The sequence below is a fragment of the Amborella trichopoda genome, chromosome 8 (assembly GCF_054954075.1).
Source record: "Amborella trichopoda isolate Santa Cruz 75 chromosome 8, AtrichopodaSantaCruz75HAP2 v2.0, whole genome shotgun sequence".
NCBI classification, from domain to species: Eukaryota; Viridiplantae; Streptophyta; class Magnoliopsida; order Amborellales; family Amborellaceae; genus Amborella; species Amborella trichopoda.
Window position 1 is genome coordinate 37750767 of NC_142343.1, and position 22573 is coordinate 37773339.

The 22573-nt window shown below is 35.8% G+C and overlaps 2 protein-coding genes and 1 long non-coding RNA gene across 47 annotated transcripts in view; all 3 read left to right on the top strand.

Annotated features, from left to right (window-relative positions):
- Positions 1 to 372: 372 nt before the first annotated feature.
- LOC18433395 (phosphoinositide phospholipase C 2) lies at positions 373 to 9136 on the top strand. 16 transcript variants are annotated; one of them, XM_088873760.1, is made up of 10 exons: positions 373 to 474; positions 818 to 1094; positions 3163 to 3359; positions 4534 to 4669; positions 4767 to 4991; positions 5307 to 5575; positions 6004 to 6121; positions 6866 to 7018; positions 7311 to 7397; positions 8622 to 9136. In XM_088873760.1, the coding sequence occupies exons 2-10, from the start codon at positions 897 to 899 to the stop codon at positions 8916 to 8918; spliced, it is 1680 nt and encodes a 559-aa protein (XP_088729886.1). In that variant the 5' UTR covers positions 373 to 474; positions 818 to 896; the 3' UTR covers positions 8919 to 9136. The 16 variants fall into 16 exon arrangements, with proteins under 16 accessions (XP_088729886.1, XP_088729883.1, XP_088729882.1 ...); XM_088873757.1 differs by having other exon boundaries at positions 383 to 474; positions 3163 to 3560; positions 4767 to 5003; XM_088873756.1 differs by lacking the exon at positions 373 to 474 and adding an exon at positions 674 to 704 and having other exon boundaries at positions 3163 to 3560; positions 4767 to 5003.
- Positions 9137 to 18547: 9411 nt separating this feature from the next.
- Positions 18548 to 19781, top strand: LOC148781074 (uncharacterized). The gene is made up of 3 exons (XR_016060746.1): positions 18548 to 19106; positions 19185 to 19234; positions 19642 to 19781. It is a non-coding gene; the product is annotated as an uncharacterized LOC148781074 (long non-coding RNA).
- A 123-nt stretch (positions 19782 to 19904) lies between these two features.
- Positions 19905 to 22573, top strand: part of NFXL2 (NF-X1-type zinc finger protein NFXL2) — a 41197-nt gene continuing 38528 nt past the window's right edge. For 13 of the 30 annotated variants that reach the window (XM_020666755.2, XM_020666756.2, XM_011624705.3 and 10 more), the window contains exon 1: positions 19905 to 21472. In XM_020666755.2, the coding sequence (XP_020522414.1) occupies positions 20321 to 21472 (1152 nt within the window). In that variant the 5' untranslated portion in view covers positions 19905 to 20320. Of the gene's footprint in view, positions 21493 to 22573 lie in introns of all 30 variants that reach the window. The other 17 variants (XR_016060748.1, XR_016060747.1, XR_016060749.1 and 14 more) reach the window with 5 other exon arrangements.

A 22573-nucleotide genomic window follows, 5' to 3' on the forward strand; every position in this document is an offset into this window, starting at 1 on the left:
GCTTTTTGCTGTGGACCCCGTTTCTACGCGGCAAAGCCTGCATATATAGAAATGTGGATGGATTTTTAAGTTACTGTGATCTCTAATATAGGAAAAATAAGTAAATTCTAAAAATTAGAAAAAATAATTTAAGTAAAAAAATACTTGGACCGTTAGTTTCCGTTATTTTAAGATGGAGCTCCTATTTGCATCCATCTTTAAAATGGATGCTTTACACATTTGGACCGCATGTGTAGTGATGAGATCGAGCCCGCAGGAAACAATTTTCCTTTTGCTTTTTATCTCAAATTTTCAGTCATCATAGCCGTTGGGGCCTCGTTGTCCCTCATTTTTTATTTGATTTTTTCTTCTCTTTCTTTCCTTCTCTCTAACATCGCAGTGAGCGCCTTCCTCTCTCTCTCTCTCTCTCTCTCTGATAGTGTGATGTTAATGGGGTCCATTGTTCCCCAACAACAGGGGAAGGACCTGGTTCTCGTAGGTCCCTGGTCCTCCTGTTTCTCTCTCTAAAAGTTTCAGTAGGTCAAAACTTGGTTTTGCAGCTCTCTCTCTCTCTTTCTCTCTCTATATATAAAAATGTGTACGAAATGTGGATTATGCACGCATCACCCGCATATACTTTGTCATGTGCACAAGTAAAGCACCCAGTCTTTTTTAATGGCTTCAACACCCATCATTGGAGATGCCTATATGATTGAGTGAATTAAGTTAAATCCTTCATCGTTTATGCTTCTCAGTTTCTATCTCTCTCTTCCTCTGCAAATCCGTCGACTCTAATGGCATTCAATATGACAAGTTATAAGTTCTGCTGTTTTTTCAGATTGAGGTTCAAGTCTGTTGTTACAGGCCCACCTTCGGATGTCGAGGAATTTTTTGATAGATACTCCCATGATGGCTTTATGAGCATTGATCAACTGCAGGAATTTCTTGTTGAGGTCCAGAAAGAAGAGGGTTTGACTACTGCGAAAGTGGAGGACCTTGTGACTCGGCATCTCGGGGGGATCAGGATTTTGAACAAAATCAAGCAAGAAGGCCTCACTCTTGATACCTTTTTTCAGTTTCTCTCTGCTGGGGATAATTCTCCCCTCCGACAAGAGGTACTATTTTGTTTGGATTAATCAGTCTACGATGTTCTTGTTTTTTGTGGCACAAGGTTTTGGGATGAATCAGCTCGGGCATTGCGGTTTTAAATGAGAGCTTATGCTGGTTCTTTATTTGCTTGATGCATAAATATCTTTGTATGTGTTTCTCGATTTTAGATTGAATCTCCTATTTGTTTTCTTCCTTTTGAATTTTTCTTTTCAATCTTTTGATGGGTAGAATGACCTCACCTGTGTTTGGAATCCCTTATGTAGATGATCATTCTCTTAGTCTTTGTTTAGATTGATATGTAAGTCTTTTGAAATGAAATGCTTAAAGCTTGATTAGTAATTAAATTAAATCATTTATAAATTTAGCTCCTGTCGAGATATATGACTGCGTGGTTTGGTCTTGTTTTAATTGCTTTATGATCCATGATGAAACCACTTACCGAGTGAAACATGCTGTAAATAAAATGAAATATGAAAGTAATGAAGTCAGTGTCTAAGGTGGAAAAATCCATAAAACTGATTATATCCCTAGTTACCCCTATCTGCCACCCCTTCTTATTTACACAGTCCGTGAGCAATATGCACGACACAGAACTTGACAGTGTCTCACATTTCAAAGAACAATGTTTTGGAAATCGCCTCCACCGTGGTTCTCAGCCCTTGGCCGAGGTGAGTAACTTGGCAGAGTCCGCGCGTACTACCCATTAAAATGGAAATTTTTTTTGAATATGGTAAAACAAAATAAGAAATATTTTACATTAAGAAAAAATAAAAAAGGTAATAGAAAGCATTACAAGAGTAAAAAGATGAAAAAAATCTATAAAAGACGGATAATTGACATTTTTTTATTTAGACCTTGAATATTCTAGAAAAAATTTAAAAAGGAAAAAAATCTGAAAGTTCCCAAATCATCTTAAAAACTATAAAATCATCTAAAAACGAAATTCTAATTAACTCACACAGGGTTGGGTGAGTTGCCATGAACTCGCCTCAACTCGGCCTCCGCTCTGCCAAAGGCCGAGCCCGAGTGGACTCGGTCGATTCGTGTAACACCGTCTAAGAAAATTCATCCTATGCTTCACATGAGGGGAAAGGTTCCTTTTAATTCTTATTTAATAGAATGTTTGTTCAACCTTGAGACTCAATCAGATTCCTTGCACCTTCCTTTGATGCATTCCCTTCAGCGCCAAACAATGCATACAAATTGAGAAAGGTCTTATGGAGAAAGGTCCATTCCACCCAACTGTGAAGTTACTATGACTTCTCATCAATGACTTCTGATCCGTGCAAATTTCTCTGCAAGACATGGCTTGCATTTCAAGTTTTGGTTGAGACCATGATATAAAATCCTCAAATAATATTCAATCATGACAATTTTTTTCTTGTGTTGACCTCAAATGACATTTTTATTTCCTCAATTTTCAAAGATTCTAGATGATAGTTTGCCAAGCAGATCAGCATAGGATAGTCCTATCCACTTGTAGCTTTTGCTCCCCCAATCTACAAAACAAGGGAAGGCTTAATCTTCTCAATGTAAAAGGTTCCAAACATAGCTGACCACATCTACCAAGTGGAGTTGCATTGGCCTAGCAATTAGTTCATGAAATCTTGTACCTCTATTCATAAAAGATATGTTAGAAAGAATCATTCCCTTTTACTTTTTCGCCAGTTAGGTAGAATCATTCCCTTACGGTGATATCGTCCATAAGGACGAGTGAATGTACATATTGATGTGTGCCTTAGGAAATTCCAAAAATGTGAGCCCACTTGTACTTGTGTTTCTGGATTCTCTATGCTTCACTTTGTCACGTCGGAAACATTACTGCCATCCAATTAATGTAAATCGAGTAGGAGTCATATGACTCACGGCAAAAGCTTCTTCTGCAACGCAGCCAGACTACTCATATTTGATGGTTTGGGGGTTAAATTTTTTGTTTGTGCCCTTCGATTCAAATTTGACATAATGCTGTTGTATTTGTTTTCATTAATTGCATCTAAAATAGATTTCTAGTTTCAATATGAAAAGCTCTATATTTATAACACTTGCTACTTGGGACTTTTCTTAACTTGCCAGGTTCATCAGGACATGTCTGCTCCACTGTCACACTATTATATCTATACCGGTCACAATTCTTATTTGAAAGGAAATCAGCTGAACAGTAACAGCAGTGAGATACCAATTATAAAAGCTCTCAAAAGAGGCGTCAGAGTTATTGAATTGGATCTCTGGCCACACAGCAGAAAAGACAAAGTTATTGTTAAACATGGAGGGTATGCAGGCAATATTGCTTGCCTTTACTATTACTGTCCTAGACTAGCCAAGTATTTTTCAAGGAAAGAGGCATTTGTCATGTGTTGCTATTTAACTGAATGGAACTGTCTCAAAAGCAACGATATTTCTTACCAAATCAGAAATTTTCTTCCAATTACCAAGATTCCTGAGAAGCATTTTTTGAAAGTACATATTAAATGGTAATGGACATTCATTTTTCCGATTTATGACATGAGGTGGATACTTTTCTTCTTGGATCGATAAAAGTATTTTCTTAAAGTTGTTATCTTAAGTTACATGGAACCTTCATACAAAGGGGTATAACCGGAGGGGATAAGAATAAAATAATGAATAGAAGAATGATACAAAACAATCAGAATGAACGTAATAGAGTCCATAATTGAGAGGGTTCTTGCTTTACCCCTTCCCACTTAACTTCATCCTCACCCCAACCTCTTCATAAAAGGAAACCTTTGTTACTATTGGCTACTCTCTACAGTGATGGTAAATGGAGATTGACACTAACTTTCTTCACCGCAAAAGTCTCTCGATATCCAGAATTCAGTTTAATTAAAGCCATTTCATGTATTTAGTTAAGATTTGGGAGGTAATGCTTGTGAAACAACCATAATAGCAATAGCCTAAATTCTGTCATGGTTGTCACATGAAAAGGTATCAAACACAGAAACCCTCTCTCTCTCTGTCACACACACACACACACACACACACCACCCATCCACCCACCTTAAACTATGGTTTGTCATGTGAAACCAAACTCAACTTGTTGTGAAATCTCACTTTAAGAACCTACAATTTAGATAGAGGAAGAGCATATGTTACACATGGGATATCATCATCAGAACTATGTTGTGGCATCCATGTCCACTTTCAAAGGAAATGAAAATTCTGGGTGAATATCATCATCAGAGCTATGTTGCATCTCTACTGTCTTTCTTGAGAACCGACAGTTGATGCTCCTTTATTACCATGTAAAATGTACCAGTTTTTGACAGTATACTTTCCACCATAGGTGTGATGCTCTTTGACTACATGTTACTCTATTCTGTTTAGCATGGATTATTGGGCAGAATTTGTGTGGTGAACTTCCTTGATGTTTCTTTATCTGTGTTTCCAATACCATTCAAATATTGTGTACCATCTTTGCAAGTGCAGGACAATGACCCGTCCAGTAGGACTCGCCAAATGTTTGTTTTCCATTAAGGAATATGCTTTTTCAGCATCTAATTATCCTGTCATAATAACCCTAGAAGACCATCTTACTCCAAAACTTCGGTCTAAAGTAGCTCAGGTTAAACTTTGATCTCTTTTTCTAGTATTTATCAAAAACCCAGTATTTTCTGAATTGTTCTATAACTTCCATTGTCATCACCGAATATTTCTTGTAGATGGTCTACTGGATTTTTGGACGCATGTTGTTTTACCCTATGTCGGGTAAACTAGAAGAATATCCTTCACCTAAAGACTTGATGAATCGCATATTACTATCAACTAAACCACCAAAAGAGTACTTAGAGACAGAGATTCAAGCAAAAGTAAGACAGAATGAGAAGCAGGATGCATGGGGGAATGAGATTTCAAATATTAAAGCAGGACATAAAACTGATACTGAGGTGCACCAACATGTAATTCATTTATTATTGCTTTAAAGTCATGGAAAATGAACTAGACTATGATGAAATATACCAATCATAGTCCATCAGGGCTATCACCATCCAATGAAATGATGGACAGTGATGGAGAGAGAATGGGGCCCACCAAAACAGGACATGACCCCTCAATGTGGCCCCACACTCTTTTCATCATTATCCCTCAAATCATTGGACATGATGGCCCCAATGATCTTCTGATTTTCTGGTCATACAATTGTAATATGTTTTCCCTACATTGTCCCTCTTTAACTGACAATGTCATGTCTGTGCTCTCAGAATGTACTAGAACCGAGTCACCCACCTCCAAGTGATAGTTATAATAGTGAGGATGAAGATGCTAGGGTTGATGATGATGGTATAGTACAAGAGAAGATGGGGGAAGATGCAGTGCCTGAGTTTGGAAAACTAATAACAATCAGGGCCGGGAAACCAAAAGAAGACCTGAAATATGCTTTAGAGTTGGAAGAAAAACATGCTAGACGTGTCAGTTTAAGTGAACCACAGCTTGAGGACATTGCTGAGTCTCACCCAGCTGTTGTTGTCAGGTATTATTCTCATTCCTAAAGTTGCTGGGCTTTGTCTGACCATAGGGAAAAGTTCTTTGGGAAATTGTACTATAAACCAATGTATCATGGAAAACCATGGCCCCACTACCTTCATCACCATCCAATGAAATGATGATAAAGGAGCGAGAGGTAAGTACTTGATGCCAATCTCTCTCTCCAACAATGTTTATCATTTTATTGGATGTGATATCCCCAATGGAATATGTTTCTCCATAGTCCTTTGGATTATAATGCACTTTCCAAAGTTTTTATGGGATGGCTGGCCAAATTACGCCAAACTTTCAGTATAACTTTGGAGTAGACTGTGCATTGGTGGGGAACTTCAAGTATTGTTTGTAAATCCATTATCTAAGGTCTCTTGCATCTTAATGCTTGGACTTGTGTTCTGATGCTTGGGTTTTTCTCAGTTTCACCAAGAGGAATATTTTGAGAATATACCCAAAGGGATTACGAGTTGACTCCTCAAACTTCAACCCTTTAATTGGATGGAACCTTGGAGCTCAGATGGTTGCATTTAATATGCAGGTCAGAAGTTAGCTTTCATAGTTTTGAATGTAAAATTAATTTGAAAAGATGTACCAAAGATTAAATTGATCTTCAATGAAATGCTTGTCCATTATCCTATTTAAATAAAAAATTACCTCCCATAATCACTTTTGAGTGAATTTGAATTTTATTTTTGAAATTCTATGATAATACTTTGGTAAACAAAATTATGACCTATGAAAATGCACTTGTAAACAAATTATAACCTATGAAAAACATTTAGTAGATAGAAGATGGCTTGCTATGGTTTTTCAATGCCATAGCAAAAACATTTAGTAGTTCGCATATAATTACTGAAATGTAAACATATATTGTGATCTATATAACCCAAAGAATGTAGGTAGCATTAATTGTTTGTTTGCTTGAGTTAATCTGATCAGATTATCCCACTAGGTGTACATGGTGGCAAAATAAGGCTTACTAGTGAAATTTTAGGTTGTCTTAAGAGGTATAGATGCAAATTCCACTGGTTTTAGTTGGTACTTAACTCTGGATTACTTTCTGCAAAGTACCAAAAAAGTCATTGAGTTGGAAGATGCATCTCGAGAATCTAAGATGCCTCTTACAACCTCATTTTCCATAAGCATGAAACATTAGTTTCCTTTTACAATATTAGGCTGGTATGTGGTGGTAGTGAAGGGAAACATGCTTTTCTGGGCTATTTTTGAAATGCTAGGTGATTCTGTGTCTCGTTTCTGAATATTTCTTTTTGCGCCTTCTTAGGGATATGGGAGATCCCTATGGTTGATGCAAGGATTTTTCAGAGCCAATGGAGGATGTGGATATGTGAAGAAACCTGATTTTCTTTTGAATGATAGTGCTGGAGATAAGGTTTTTAACACCAGTCAAGAGCAGCAAGTGAAGAAAACCTTGAAGGTCATTCTTTGCTAATGTGATAATGAAGAGAGAGTGAAGCATACACACTGTCTATGTTATACTTACAATGCACAGGCAGGCCCCTCCACTATCTATTCTCAAGGTGGACAGCAGAGATGAAACTGTTGTACAACATGCCCCAAATTTTGGGGGTGTAATGGCTCATCATCTCTGCCCAGTTTGAGATTGGATGGTGGATGGCCTGCCTATATACAATGTACCATACACGCCCTGGTAAATTTTATTTTTTTTAATATTTTACTCGGGTTTTCATTTAAATGACATCATTCAGATGAAAGTATATATGGGAGATGGATGGCGCTTCGAGTTCCGTAAAACACATTTTGATATCTGCTCTCCTCCTGACTTCAGTGTAAAGGTATAGTCACAAAGTGGTTAATTTTGTGTAATTTTCATTTTATTCCCTCTTGATATGCTGCCATTGGGGTTTTTAATGTGCATGCCTGTCGTGAGTAGGCTTGAGCTCTGAAAGTGAAGTACTTTGGGCCCTTATAAATTCTTTTAAGAAAGGGAAAGTGTATCTTAGGGCCACAGCTTTATAAAGTTGCACCTGTAATCTCTCCAGGAAATGCAGTTCCAGTGCCGGGAAACATGTAGATGGATCATTTCCGCATAAATGCTTTTTTGAAAAGAGAAAATATATCATAGGGCCATGGCTCTATAATGCCACGCCTCTAATCTTGCCAGAAAATGCCAGGAAACATGCAAATGAATTATCTCTACCTGAACGACCATGGATTTTAATATTTTAATAAAGAGGATTTCAAGTCTTCAGAGATCTGTGATCTGCACCATTTATGGAGCTTGAAAACTACAGTTGGGGATGAAAATGGATTTCTACGCCTTCACCATTTATGGCATGGGAAATGCATTTTCCAGCGGGGTTTTTAGGTTTGGCTTTGCCAAATTTCGTATAGCCAATGCCCTATGAAAACTGCACCCTTACAAAACATTAATAAAAATTATAAATTGATTTAAGCACAGAGTCAGAGCCAAAAAGAATGAGCCCTACTCGAATTTTACCAAGTTATATTTTTGGGTTTAAGTACTTACTATACTTATTGCCATAATTTTCAACAAACTGTGCTTGTCAAATAGATTTTCAAATTATTTGTTTCCTACTCTCTCAACAAGAATCTGCCTATTTTCCACACCATTTTGTAGCTCTCAAATAGTTCTACTTTACATCACACATGCATATGTGACTTTTCAATATGCACATGCTGTAGTAATTCTTTACTGAACATGTGGAATTAGGAATAATATAATTGCAAAAGAAATCCTAAATCCAGATTAGCATTTCAATTTTCATATTATTTAAATAATCAAATCGTTCAATGTCTTGTACAATATTGAATTGTAATTGATAGTAACATCTAACAAAATTAAGTATGTTTTAATACATATGTTTATTAATCCATTTTGTTATTTTTGCATATTTTCCTTGTTTTAGGAATTGTTGGCTTTTTTTTGGTTGGGTGGGTTGCAGGATTGAGGTTCATTTAATTGAGTGTCAATCAGATCCAGTTTCCGCTCAACCAACCTGTTTTCATTAACATGTCCTTTGTGTTGAATATAACAGGTGGCTGTTAAAGGAGTACAAGCTGATTCGACAAGCTCGCAAAGTACAGAGACAATCAATGATTGCTGGACACCAGCTTGGAATAAAGAGTTCACATTCCCCTTGACTGTTCCTGAGGTGGCTTTGCTTCGAATTGAGGTGCATGAGTCTGATACTTTACAAAAAGATGACTTTGCAGGCCAGACTTGCTTGCCTGTATGGGAGCTGAAATCGGGTATCAGAGCAGTACCTTTGTATGACAAAAGAGGAGATCCGTACAGGCATGTGAAGCTTCTTGTGATGTTTCAATTTGAGTGAGGGTTTATAGCTTGCAATTGTTTCCTAATTATCAAAGAGAAGAAACACTTTCATGGATTCGTTTTGTGTGGTCTCCGATTGTGTTATATGATTTGCATTGTGAAATAGTTGTTGACTGTGACACCACATTGTTGATATGATTGAATTTCATTGCAAGGCCATATTGTTTGTATTTTTGTTTAATGAATGGGCATCAAGTAGATCTTGTTGTGCACAAACTCTGCATGTGATTATTCTTAATTCCATCGGTGATTTCTGATTTCTGTGCATCTATTCTGGTGTAAATTGGTCTCTCTCTCTGTATGTGTGTGCGCACACGCACACGCACACACATACACACATGTTGGCATGCATTTTTAAATTGGTGAGAAAGTTGTCTCAATTTTTGGGATGGCAGGCTTTTGCTGAACTTGAAGAGGAAATATAGATTACTAGTACAGTTCTACTTGTAGTTCAGCGAGCATTGAAAAATAAGTTACAATGAACACAAAAAAGAAATCAATAAAAAGACTTTTACGACGACGGTTATGACCAAGTATCCCTTCTCTAATATTCCAGCTGTTTTTATGTAACGTTGTCAAGGCTAGTATATCAGCTTGCAAGAAAAATTACTTTCAGAAATAACACTCCACATGCACTGTTTTTGAAATTTTGAATTTCATAATTAGAGTTGAACATGAATTTGCAAACTTTTTAGAGACGAGCCATGCTTTTCCCATTGAAAAGCAAACCTCATCCTCACATAAATACCCATACACAAACCTCATCCTTACATAAATACCTTTGCTTTTCCCATTGAAATATATTGTTTCGACTTTCAAGTATGGAACTCATAACAAGCAGTGATATTTACATCATTTGATCAAGTAGCCCAAGATAAATAATGAAAGAGAACTGATTGTTTTATATTTCAAATCCCAAATAAGAGATTTTAACAAAAAGGGCATATATTCTAGGTGTAAAACATAGAACAAGCATGGAAATTTTGCATAGGAAAATTGCTTCATGTGGGTTAGATCGTATTTTTGCAATATGCGGTCTAGAGGTATAAAGCATCCAACTTAACGATGAATGCAAATAGGTGATCCATCTAAAAACAAGTGTAACTAACCGTCTAAATTGTTTTTTAATATAAATATTATTTCTGGTTTCATCTTCTTCTTTTTTTTTTTCATATTCATGATCTCCATGTTAAAAGTTATATATTCTCTAAAAATTACTATCAAATTATATTTAAAAAACATATTTATCGCCAAGGTCGCATTTCTGCCCGCATAGAACCCCTGTCGTTTTGCATAACTGGTGTCATAGGTTTGTCTAGGATTTCAAAGCGATACTGTGGGTTTTGGATATTTCCTAATAAAATACATGAGTAAAATAATTGTCTCAAAGTAATTGCTTTGTCAATAAAATGCTTTGACTATTTCAATGAGTTTTTGAAGTGGTTTTCACCATGTTAATAATATTTTCCCGAGAGAATATGTTGTTAACATAACCGAAGTTGCCTGAAAATTTGGCACCAAAAACACTCCATAGCTTTTCAAAAGTTTTCTCACCTCCCTAATGTTTCTTTGGGTGCAGTTTATATACAGCCGAGGCTCTAAACAATTAAAGTAGAGCACACCTTCAAATAGCATCGAGAAATGTGGTTTCAATACTGAAAATCTTTGTGATAGTCTTAAAATATATTTTCATATCTAATTATAAAATTTAAAGCTTCAATAATACTGTAGATCGAGTAGATCTATGAAAGCTTGGAACTATTGAAAATTGACAGTTCGATAATGTATTAAAGGATGCACTATTTCCAAAACTTGAAATCCATTTTTTCTTATGTTTATGGATCTTAATGTCGAGATGATCAATTTGAGGATATTTGAGCATCAAAACAATCACTACTAGTTAAATTTTTGAGATACACTCTAATTTGATTGTTTAGAGCCTCAGCTTTATATAAACTTTTTCTCCCAATTGTAGGGGGGTTTTCCTGATTCCCATGGTTCTCTGTCTCACTCTCTCCCTTCTGCTTCCCCTTTCCAGACCATTGGCATCTATTACATCTCTTATTAGATTAGGTGATAGTCAAAATCACCTTTGTTTTGTAGAAAATTGGATATAAGGTCTTTACGCAATCAAGAAGAAAGCCCTGGTGATCTGGGGATCAAATAAATGTAACATCACCCCTTTTAGTGTTATCCTATTAGTGATTATGGAATTGATTGGCTTCTAGTGAGAGGTAGTCCGAGAGCGAAGAATGAACTCTTGTAGAAGCATGACCTCCAAGGAAGTGGTGATTTTCTCAAAGTTTAGGATTTATTTGGTTTATAGTTTCAGATAGAAAGTTGCTCATTTATTTTAGGTTGGGGTCGTAGTGTAGTACTACCTGAACGTTATTTAAAAGTCAAGGCTTCCATTCTCACTAACACTTCCAAAAAATTGACTCTTTTCAAAATGGATAGGGACTTGTAATCCCCACTAATATACCAAAAAGAGAATTCTTTTCGGTAGCAATGTAACATTGGGGAAAAAGTGATTAATTGATGGAAAATTGTTTCATACTGGTTAGACCGCATTTCTACATATGCAGTCAAGAAAAAACAGGCTTGGCGGCATAGAAACTAGGTCCTTAATTGACAACATTATTCAGTATAGAATCAAAGCTTAGAAGAAAAACTTTGAAAAGCCAAGATTTATGGGGAGCCTGGTTGGTAAAAGTGAGAATAAGAGAAGATATGGGGAAGAAGAAGAGAGTACGAACAAAATATTCTAAAAATATATCTATAGACCCTAATTTGGTATACTATTTCCCATTGGACCCACAAATTTAAAATTTTCTAGTAGCATAAAATTTTCACAAAAGATATCCCATAATTTACTTAACCTAGTTGACCCTCTTTTGTCACACTTTTTGATCCCAAACAAAATAAAAACAATGGCTCTCTTTCTCCGTTTGTTACCGCCTCTTTTTCTCCCTCCCTCTCTCTCTCTAGTCCCTTTGCTTCTCCCCTATACCTCTTACTCACTTTTACTCTAGCTTCTCTCCCCTAAACCTCTCTCTATCTTTCTCTCACCTCTCTTCCCCAAATCCTCTCCCTCTCCCTTTCCCTCTCCCTCTCCCTCTCTCTTACAGCTCCTTTAGCCAAGCACTTATGCATTTCCCACGCATGAAAACAATGAAAAATATATTTGTCAAAAAAAAAAAAAAACAGTGAAAAATATGAGGCCACTAGTGGGCATAAACCAACATTGCCATGAAATTGCACCAACTGTCAAAATGTATCTTAATCACCCTAATCAAAACTTAACCTTCGCTTCTCCTCTCATCCCTCTAAAGGCACCATCACCAACCATCCTAATTATGACGAACAGTGTCACCAAAATGCTCATAACGAGTGGCACCTCCGTTACCAATGCATAAAAAGGCCAAGGCCAAAAGCATGTTAGGATTTAAGAACCCTTAGATGCAAATACAGGAATCTCAAAAGTTGGATCCTACCAAGTTTATGTAATTATCCAGCTATAAACAAACTAAAAGAGAGCACGAGCCATAATACGATAAATAAAACATAAAACATACACCATAAAAATATAAATATTTACGTGGCTCACCCCAAGAGGGCTACATCCACAGGCACAACAAACTGAAATTCATTACACCAACATCATAGATTTTAGGACACATAGTTACCTCTCTAACCCGCGACAAAATCCAGTCGAGCAAACCCTTTTAGACCCACTGTCTTGACTGGCACCCGCCGATCTCTCATCTCTATTCCACAGCTAAACCACTGTCCAGAAAGAGACCATCTCTATTCTACAGTTCACTGTCTAGAAGGCGAACCTTAAGAGAAATCGAGACTTTTTCTCACTGAAAAAGGAAACTACCCAAAATCTTCATGAGAACCGTTTCTCTATAAGAAACCAGCATTTCAATCTACATGAGGCGCATTAACGGTGTTTCTCTCTACATGGAGCTCTCTTTTATTTAAAAGAGAAAATTAGAGAAAAGAGAGACTTTGCCTCTCATGAGGCCCCTGCCTCTCCCTGTGAAGGAAACTACATTTCCTATATGGTGACCCATATAGGGCATACATAGCTTTTCATCGTTCATCCCATATATATATATATATAAAATTATGATTCCATACTAAATAAAAAACTTCTTATAGATATTATATATATCTCAAAACCAAGAGATATATCCCACAATCCTAATTGTTTTAGATTTCTAATTTTTTTAAGAAACTCATTAATATCAATTGTAATTCCACACAATATGGGCTTTTTTTATATTGGTGATTTTTGGATATCACCAATATCCAACAAAGTAGATGTAGAAGAGTTTTGGGACGAAGAGAGAGAAAAATTAGTGAAGTGATATGAGAGAGAGGGTGTGTGTGAGAGAAAAAGATGGGTATGATGAGAAAGAGAAAGCCAATTGATTGCACCTAAGTTGCAAGCCATTTGCTTGAGGCACCATGCATGGATTAGAACCTTGAAAGCATGCTTGCAGAGATGGATCATAATATGAGATCTGTACAGTTTAAAGCAACGAGGAGCCAGCAAGAGAGGCATTTCTCTTATGATTTGGGGGAGAGAGCCGAGAGAGAGAAAGAGGGTTTGGGGGAGAGAGGGAAGAGAGAGAGAAAGAGGTTTTGGGGGAGATAGGTGGGAGAGTGATAGTGAGAGAGGCTCGTGGAGAGAGGTGAGAGAAAAAGAGGGTTTGGGGGAGAGAGGTGAGAGAGGGAGAGGGTTAGGGGAAGAGAGAGAGGGGAGGGTTTGGGGAAAAGAGATAAAGAAAGAGATGTTTAGGGGAGAGAGGCGAGAGCAAGAAAACTTTAGGGGAAAAACGTAAGGACAATGAGAGAGAGAGGAGATAGAGGGAGAAAAAAAAAAGCGGTAACAAAACAGAGAGAAAGAGAGTCTTTTTTTATATTGTTTGGGATAAAAAAAATCTGACAAAAGAGAGTCAACTCGATTTAAGGGGTTAAAAGATATATTTTTGAAAATTTTACGCTAGGAAGTTTTAAAATTTATAGGTCTAATAGGAAAGGGTAAAGAGATATTTTCCCAACAAAAACAAAACAAGAGAGAGGAGAGGGAATAAGAATGAGAAAGTATGAGAGAGGGACAAAATAGTCTATTCTTTTTACTTTTTGTTGACATTGCTTGGGAATAATGGGACTATAATGGTCACAAGGAATATTTTTCCAATATTTTAGTTGAGAACTTTTATTTATGCCAAAAGATTTCTTGCTCCCGTGCACATGCTAGGGATAGTGCACATGCTAGGGATATTTAGTGGATCTCAAATTTTGGGGATATAATCTCGGCAACATATAGAATAATTTAGAATACCCCTACAAGATCTAAAAAATGAACGGTCCATTGCCCTTCTTAAAGGCCTACATGGTTTAGCGAGGGCCAATTTCAAAAATTGAAACTTGTAAAGGTCAAAGTCTTAAAAATGAGATCTTGTAAGGCTTTTCGTTGTGCCAACATGTTGATTTATGACAAATAAAATACAAGAAAAATAAAAAAAGGCAACAAGCAAGAAAAATATATCTTGAAAGAAATAATAGAAAAAAAAACACCATAATTTACATTGTTTATCACGGATATGACTACATCCACGGGCATGACAAATTGAAATCCTCCATACCAATCCCATATAAAATGGAATTAAGATAATTATCAACATGTTTTTTGATAATTATCAACATGTTTTTCTTAAAAAAGCCATTATTTTTACATCAGATAAATTTTATATGAATCCGTAGACTTGAGAGCCCACAAATGTCCATGTTTAAGATGGATGCTATCTAAAAGTGCACCGGATAATATTATATATAGATGGTGCACCAAAAACCCCAATAAATAGAGCTTAAATTTGAACAATTTTCTTTTCTTTTTTCAGATTTATGATCACCTCGTCCTAGATCAAGTATCTTTAAAATTTTGGATAAAAAGTCTATCTTTAAGATAAATTTTATTGGGGCCACATGTGTACACATGACTGGTTGACTCATATAAATCCTGTCTTTTTACATTTAGGAAGAGTGTGCATATTATGCTCTCGCCGGTGCATACTGTGCATCTACTCCTTCGCTCAAAAGACCTATTTAGAAAGAGGGCAATGATTTCATGCAATGGTTGTATCATAGTAAATGCAACGACACTTCTAAAAGATTATATTTGTGGTATTTGTATGTCCCAAATTTTGCACACACTATCTCAATAATCAATCCAAAAAAAGCAAAAGTTTAATTTGAACTTTATATATGGTCAAAATGAGTCACCTCTAACAACGAATCTAGGCCATTCATTTGGTGAATTTCAAGATCTTAGCCTTTACAAATTACAAATCAATTTTATCTTTTTTAACATTGTTCATCTAATCATAATAAAGCCATTTAAAAAAATTGGTAAAGAAAAAAAATCCTTTTAAGGCCTAGATTAAGTATCTCACCAAACGGCTTATGTTAATTGGGCTAAAAAAATACTTTCTAAGTTACGTTTTCAAATGTTTTGATTGTTCATTAGAATGTAAATAGTGTATATTTTAAGATTGTTGCATCATATTACTATACAACCGTTGCATGAAATCACTGCCCTTACAAAGATTTGTTTAGTCTAAAATTTCGGGAACACATAAAAATTACTAGATGATTATTATTAAAAGAAAATATTTGGATTTTGAGTTTTATGACACTTAGATCTAGCCTTTCAAAAATTGAACAGGCTCTATTCCGTTATTATTATTATTATTTTTAATACATATAGAGTTAGTTTCTGATTTTTTTTACTCATATTAGTCAATAGGTTGTAGAGATTGCATCCTCATATTTTGACATATAGAGTGTTTTGTCGTAGGGCTCAAAGGAGTAGGGAATCTTTAGGTTGAGGAAAAAAGTACGGGCGTTGCACGGGCTAATGACAAGCGTTTTACAACGATTTTGTATCGACCGCATTTTGAAAATATCATTCCTCATTTTTCATGGTCCTCTCTTTATCTCATTTTTGTTTTTGGGTGATATTTGTATAAGGTGCCACCTTAAACAATCAAAATGAGATTTAGCTTCAAATTTTTGTTAGAAAAATATGGTTTCGGTGTTGAAAGTTTTTGCTAGGGCTCCAAAATTCATTTCAACTTCTAATTATCAAATTTAAAGCTTTCAAAATTCATTTCAACCAATGGTTTAAAAAACGGATCGGTGACCCGGATCGGGCTTCCAAAAAACCCATCCGGATCGGCGAATCGACGATCCGGATCGAAAATCGGGTGAATCGGTCAGAATAAAGCTTAAAAAAATCTGAAAATTATTAAAATTCATTATAAATATTGTTTTTTAGGAATTTAATAAGAAATGAGGGTACTCCATTAAGAATTTTCATGTTTTTGAATGAATATGCGAATATTGATATGTTCTTTCCCTACATGAACCGCCATTTAGCATTTTAATTTACATCACACAAAAGGATAAACATGTAATTATCATGAAATAAGTATATCAATATACATGGACTACAATAAAGCATAAAATTAGTAACATATGATCTAAAAATAAAATGATAGACGACGTTATTGTTCTTCTTGGTCACGCTGGTGCCATTGATTGAATTCGTTTAACAATTCATTGATTCGATCTAAAAACGAATCATCGATATTAGCAGGCGTCTGACTATTCTCAAATCCCTGAGTGTTAGTGTTTTGTTGTGTTCCCAATCTAAAATCCTCGAAGATTGTCCATCCTTCATACTCATCTGCACTGTCGTGCTCGTCCCTACACTGTTGCTGTTGGGACTCGATATGTGAATAATATGGCTGGGATAGGGTGGCCTCAGAATCATCATCTCTCTCATTTTCTCTTTAAATAATATGGATTAAAAAAAAAAAACAAATTTTCAAAAAAATCGATCATGGATTAAAAAAAAAAATCACAAATTTTCAAAAAATTCTATCATGGATTACAAAAAAAAATTCGATCATGGATTAAAAAAAAAAAAGTCACAAATTTTCCAAAAATTCTATCAGGGATTACAAAAAAAAATTCGATCATGGATTAAAAAAAAAAATCACAAATTTTCAAAAAATTCAATCATGGATTACAAAAAATTCGATCATGGATTACATAAAATTCGATCATGGATTACATAAAATTCGATCATGGATTACATAAAATTCGATCATGGATTACAAAAAAAAACAAAAAAAAAAAAACAAAAAATTCAATCGTGGATTACAAAAAAAGAAAAAAACAATTCGATCATGGATTACAAAAAATTCAATCATGGATTACAAAAAACTCTATCATGGGTTACAAAAAAAGCAAAAAACAAAAAATTCAATCATGGATTACAAAAAAAAAAGCAAACATTTCGATCATGGATTACAAAAAAAAAACAAACATTTCGATCATGTATTACAAAACATTCGATCATGGATTACAAAAAATTCTATCATGGGTTACAAAACAAAAAACAAAAAACAAAAAATTCGATCATGGATTACAAGAAAAAAAAACAAACATTTCGATCATGGATTACAAAAAATTCGATCATGGATTACCAAAAATTCTATCATGGGTTACAAAAAAACAAAAAATTCGATCATGGATTACAAAAAAACAAAAACAATTCGATCATGGATTACAAAAAAATCGATAAAGTATTACAAAAAAATCTATCATGGATTACCAAAAAAAAAAAAAAAAAAAAAATTCCGTACGGGACTCGCTGATTCACTGTTCGGACTTGCCGATTCCGTACAGTGAATCGGCGATTCACTGTACAAAATCGTCCGGTTCTCTCTAGAACCGGACGATTTCCGATTTTTTTTAACCGATACGATCCACTTTTTGCGATTTTCGAGTCGAACCGGGCGAGTCCGGTTCGACTCGACGTTTTTTAAAACACTGATTTCAATCCATAATTATCAAATTTAAAGCTTTGAACGTGGTGTAGCTTGAGCAGATCCATTAACACTTTAAAAAATCTTAAACTTAAATTGTCCAGATTGAAGTAAAGCACATTTTAAAACTATGCTGAATTATGTAGTTCGAGAGCTAAAAGCCTTACGATAGCATAAAAATCTATTGTGACTCCTAATTATAAAATTCAAAGCTCTAAAAATTGACGCAAATCAAGCATTATCTATAAAGAATTAATTTTTTTGAAATTGGACGTTCTAGATAATGCATTAGATACTATTTATGACTTGAATCCATTTATTTCATAACCATACATATCAAGGTTGAGATGATCAATTTAGAAGTTTTTAGCTTCGAACAACCTTTTCGATCAATTTTTGAGACATCTATAATAAAATTTTTTATTTTTTTTATTATTGGAAAATTATCGCTAATATACTTTAATTTTAAGAAAATTGGAAAAAAAAACCCCAACTTCCCAAAACCTACTCCGCGCCATTTTTTTCAATTTTTTAAATTTTTTGGACGAAAATACCCTTTACAGTAGAAAGAGTACTGTAATACATTTTGAGAGTATTACGGTATAAAAACTACTGTAATAGTGTGAAGATACAATACGGTAATTAAAGTACTGTAATGTCATTACGGTATTTTAATTACCCTAATATATAAATATATTCACGTCATTCTTATTACCGTAATGTTTTGAAAAGCTTCAAACCGAACCTAATATCTTGATTACTTTTTCCTCTTTGGAAAGCTTAGTGGGCATTTTTTTTCTTCATTTCCTTGCTATTTGTTCACATGATCCTCACTCATTACATTTTTAATCTCTCTAGATTTCATGGGTTATTTTCTTTCCATTCATTTTTTCATTCTCAGATTTTTCTGGATTATTTTGTTAAATTAGGTACTATTTTTCTTCTCTCTTGTTGGTTCAAAGATTTTGTTGCAGAATAAATAGTAGTTGAGCCTGTTCTTTTGCAATTCAAGAAAGTTATTTCTCTCTCTGAAGTGTTCTACGTGGTTGTCTTTCACTGTGGTCATTTTTGTGTTCAATTCTACAATATTTTCATGAATTTATTTCTCATAGTGACTGTGATTTTCTCTTCTTCTTCATGTTCTGCTGTGTTTTCCCCCAAGTGTTTTTTTTGTCTTCATGTTCTATTGTTCTTTCGGAATGTGCAGAGATCGAAGGTAGATTCATGCTCCTGCTCCCCTGTGTTTGGATAGATTGAGGGAAGAGCTCTCTTGTGTGGTACGAGACTGGGGGGATCAAACCCACATCTATTTTCTCTCTCTCTCTCTCTCTCATTTGACTGAGGATTATTTCCAGGTTTGCTTGGATATTTGCTTTGAGCCCAGTACCGCTCGTTGTGGTCACAGGTATGAAATTGTTCTCTGTGAAATTACTAACTGTTTGTTACGGCTTTTTTGCGTTCGTGAGTTTTTTGGCCGAATCAGTTACTATTGAAGTCAATACGGTACTATACATAATTGTTTAAATATAAGTTATTACGATATTAGAAGTATCATAATATATTTTCACGGTAGTTTTAATATTGCAATATGTCACAATGTCATTACAGTATTTTCATCCAAAAAATACAATATGTCACAATGTCATTACAGTATTTTCATCCAAAAAATACCAAAAAAAAAAAAAAAAAAAAAAAAAAAGAAAAAAAAGAAAAAAGAGACGTGTGGGCGAAGTTTTAAAAAAATTGAGGTTTTTTTTAATTTTGTTAAAATTAAAATATATTAACGATAATTTTTCTTTATTACTTCGTTAGGTTGTGCAGATGAGATATCAGCTCTTCTCCACCGTTAGTAGCTAAAATCCACGGTGGATGACCACCTGTGTGTACTACCCACCATACACCGCTACTGATGCTTTTGGTGATCCACATAGACAACGGTGCCACAAAAGCGTGAGTATCGTATTCTCACCGATATTTTGGGTGGCACAATCAGAACATGTGGTGGGCCATCAAAAAGAACATTGACGAAATTAGCCCCCGATCTTTCTTAATTTTAGAGTTAGAATTATGGATCTAACGGGGAAAGGAGTGTAATTTAATAAAGGTTGGGCAATGGAACACTGAACTCGCACAGGTCTTTGCCACGTAGGGAAAATATAGAGGCGACACCGATGAGCATTCTGATTTTAGAGAGAGAAAGAGTAAGAGTTTTCAGATTTTAGAGAGAGAGCGTGGGTACGTAGAGGAAGAGATCCATCTTTGAGCACTGCCTCTTCTCCATTCCAGAGAGAGAGAGAGAGATTTGCTTTAAACCAGTGCGATGAACTTCGCATGAAGAACATAAGAGTAAGAGAGAAGAATTTCGCACTAATAACGTGGTTTACGCTTCATCCTGCACATAGATTTGGTTTCTCACCTGCTTTCTTTCATCTGAAAGGAGTTGCAGAACTTATATTGCAATCGAAGAGAGAGAGAAAGTAGAAAATCAGCGATGGCTTTTTCAACCGCCCACCCTCTCTCGTCCTCCTCTTCCTCAGAAGACGACGATGACTCAAATTATAATGGAATCCGTAAACCCAAGCTTAAAGCTTCAACCATGGAAGACGACCCAATCTTTAGGCCCTATCTCCAGATCCATGGCACCTCGCCTTCGCATTCTCTCTCTAAAATCCAAGCATTCCTCCTTGCCTCAAGAAGTGGAGCTCTCGCTTGCCTCATCTGTCTAGAAAAGGTTCGCCATTCTCACCCCATTTGGGCCTGCAAGCTTGGTTGCTACGCCATTTTTCACCTCCCTTGCATTCAAAACTGGGCTCGGCAATCTTCAAATTTAGTTGTGGAGAGGGCCATGGTTAGGCTTTCAAGGGACCATTTCCCTGAAGCTGCGGCTTTTGCCCTAGAAAACGCCAATTGGCATTGTCCCAAATGCAGAATAGAGTACCCCAAAATCCTAATTCCCCATACCTATGTTTGCTATTGTGGAAAACTTGAGAACCCAACTCCAGATCCATGGATAGTGTCCCACTCTTGTGGTGAGTTCTGTAACCTTCCATTAAAGGGAAACTGTGGCCATGAATGCTTGCTTCTTTGTCATCCTGGTCCTTGCCCTCCGTGCCCTAGACTCATAGAATCCCCATGTTTTTGTGGGTCAAATCTCGAAGTTCGAAGATGTAGCGCAAAAGATTTCTCGTGTAACAAGCCTTGCTCAAAGCTTTTGGCTTGTGGTCTTCACCAATGTCAAGAGAATTGCCATAATGGGTCATGCACTCCTTGCCAAAAGAAGGGAATTCATCAATGCATGTGTGGTAAAGTAAAAGAAGAGAGAGCTTGCTCTGATAAAATTTTTAGGTGTGAGAATCCTTGTGGTCGAGAGCTTGATTGCAAGAAACATGTGTGCTCTAAGGGTTGTCACTCTGGTTCTTGTGGGGTTTGTGAGCTTCAAGGAAAAATGACTTGTCCTTGTGGAAACAAAGAGTACAAGGGGATTGCCTGTGATGCTCTGGTTCCCAGTTGTGGTGCAACTTGCGAAAGGATGTTGAATTGTGGGTTTCATCGGTGCCCAGAGCGATGCCACCATGGCCCTTGCGTTGACACTTGCAGGATTGTCATGACGAAGTCTTGTCGATGTGGGAGTTTGAGGAAACAGGCAAGTTGTTGTCAGGAATTGTAAGTTGGCACCTTGTTTGGTTCTGGAAGAGATTGTTTGGTTTTGGAAGAGATTTGTTTGGGTGGGATGGATATGTGTAATCTATGCATGAGTTATTGTGCAAACTTCCATATAGCTTGGTTCTTTCTCTTTCTCGTCCTTTTTGCATGGAATTGTTGTATTTTACTTTTTTAAATGAAAATTAATTAGCAAAATTGAACTTCATCAAATTTATTTATTTGTCTTTGAATTCAAGAAGGGGGTTGATTTAGGAGAGGATTAGATTAGATTCAAATTTAGTAGGCTTCAGGAAGTTCTACCTCCATTAAGCAGTGCATGTTATCCATGTTTTGTGGGAGGCAGACTTAGAAACTAATTGATAAGTATAGGTTTATCTGGGAGATATGGATGTCCTTGGCACTTTTTATACTATGTCGCATTGTTACTAATTCTTTTTGAACGAAATTAAGATTATGCAAGAAATATTACTTTGTCTTGTGCGCTCATTGACGTTGATGAAGCATGGTTAGGTTGTTTGTCAATGGCTTTATATGTCATGGTTTCCTGGATGCTTTTCGGAAGGTTCTAGCTTACAAATTTAGAATTCCAAGGATATTGTTCACTTTTCATTGTAAATGAATTACAGCAAACCAGCAGAGCTGGGTGAGGTATATATGTGGGTATATTCAAACTGGAAATACCTGGAAATCTTTTTTGTCGTTTTGGTTGAGTATCGTGTGTGTGTGTGTGTGTGCGTGTGTGCACACGTGTGAGTATGTGTGCGCACCACGTGCTTGCATGCCTGTGGCATTCGTGTGTGTGTGTGTTAGAAACATGGACCCATATATTAGAAATCCATTTCAATTTATAGAAGAAACATATACCCATAGATGTTAGAAACCTTTACCAATATATAGTATACCTGTTGCAAGAATTTAATGTGGATTACATGCTAAACTGAGGAACTCATACGGATATTGTTTGATATTACTTGTAAGAAATATTCTACAAATTTGCCATTTAATTTGTAACAATCAACCATAAATAATGTTTTTGACTTTGTGCACATACAAATGCATTAATTGCAGACATGATTCAAAG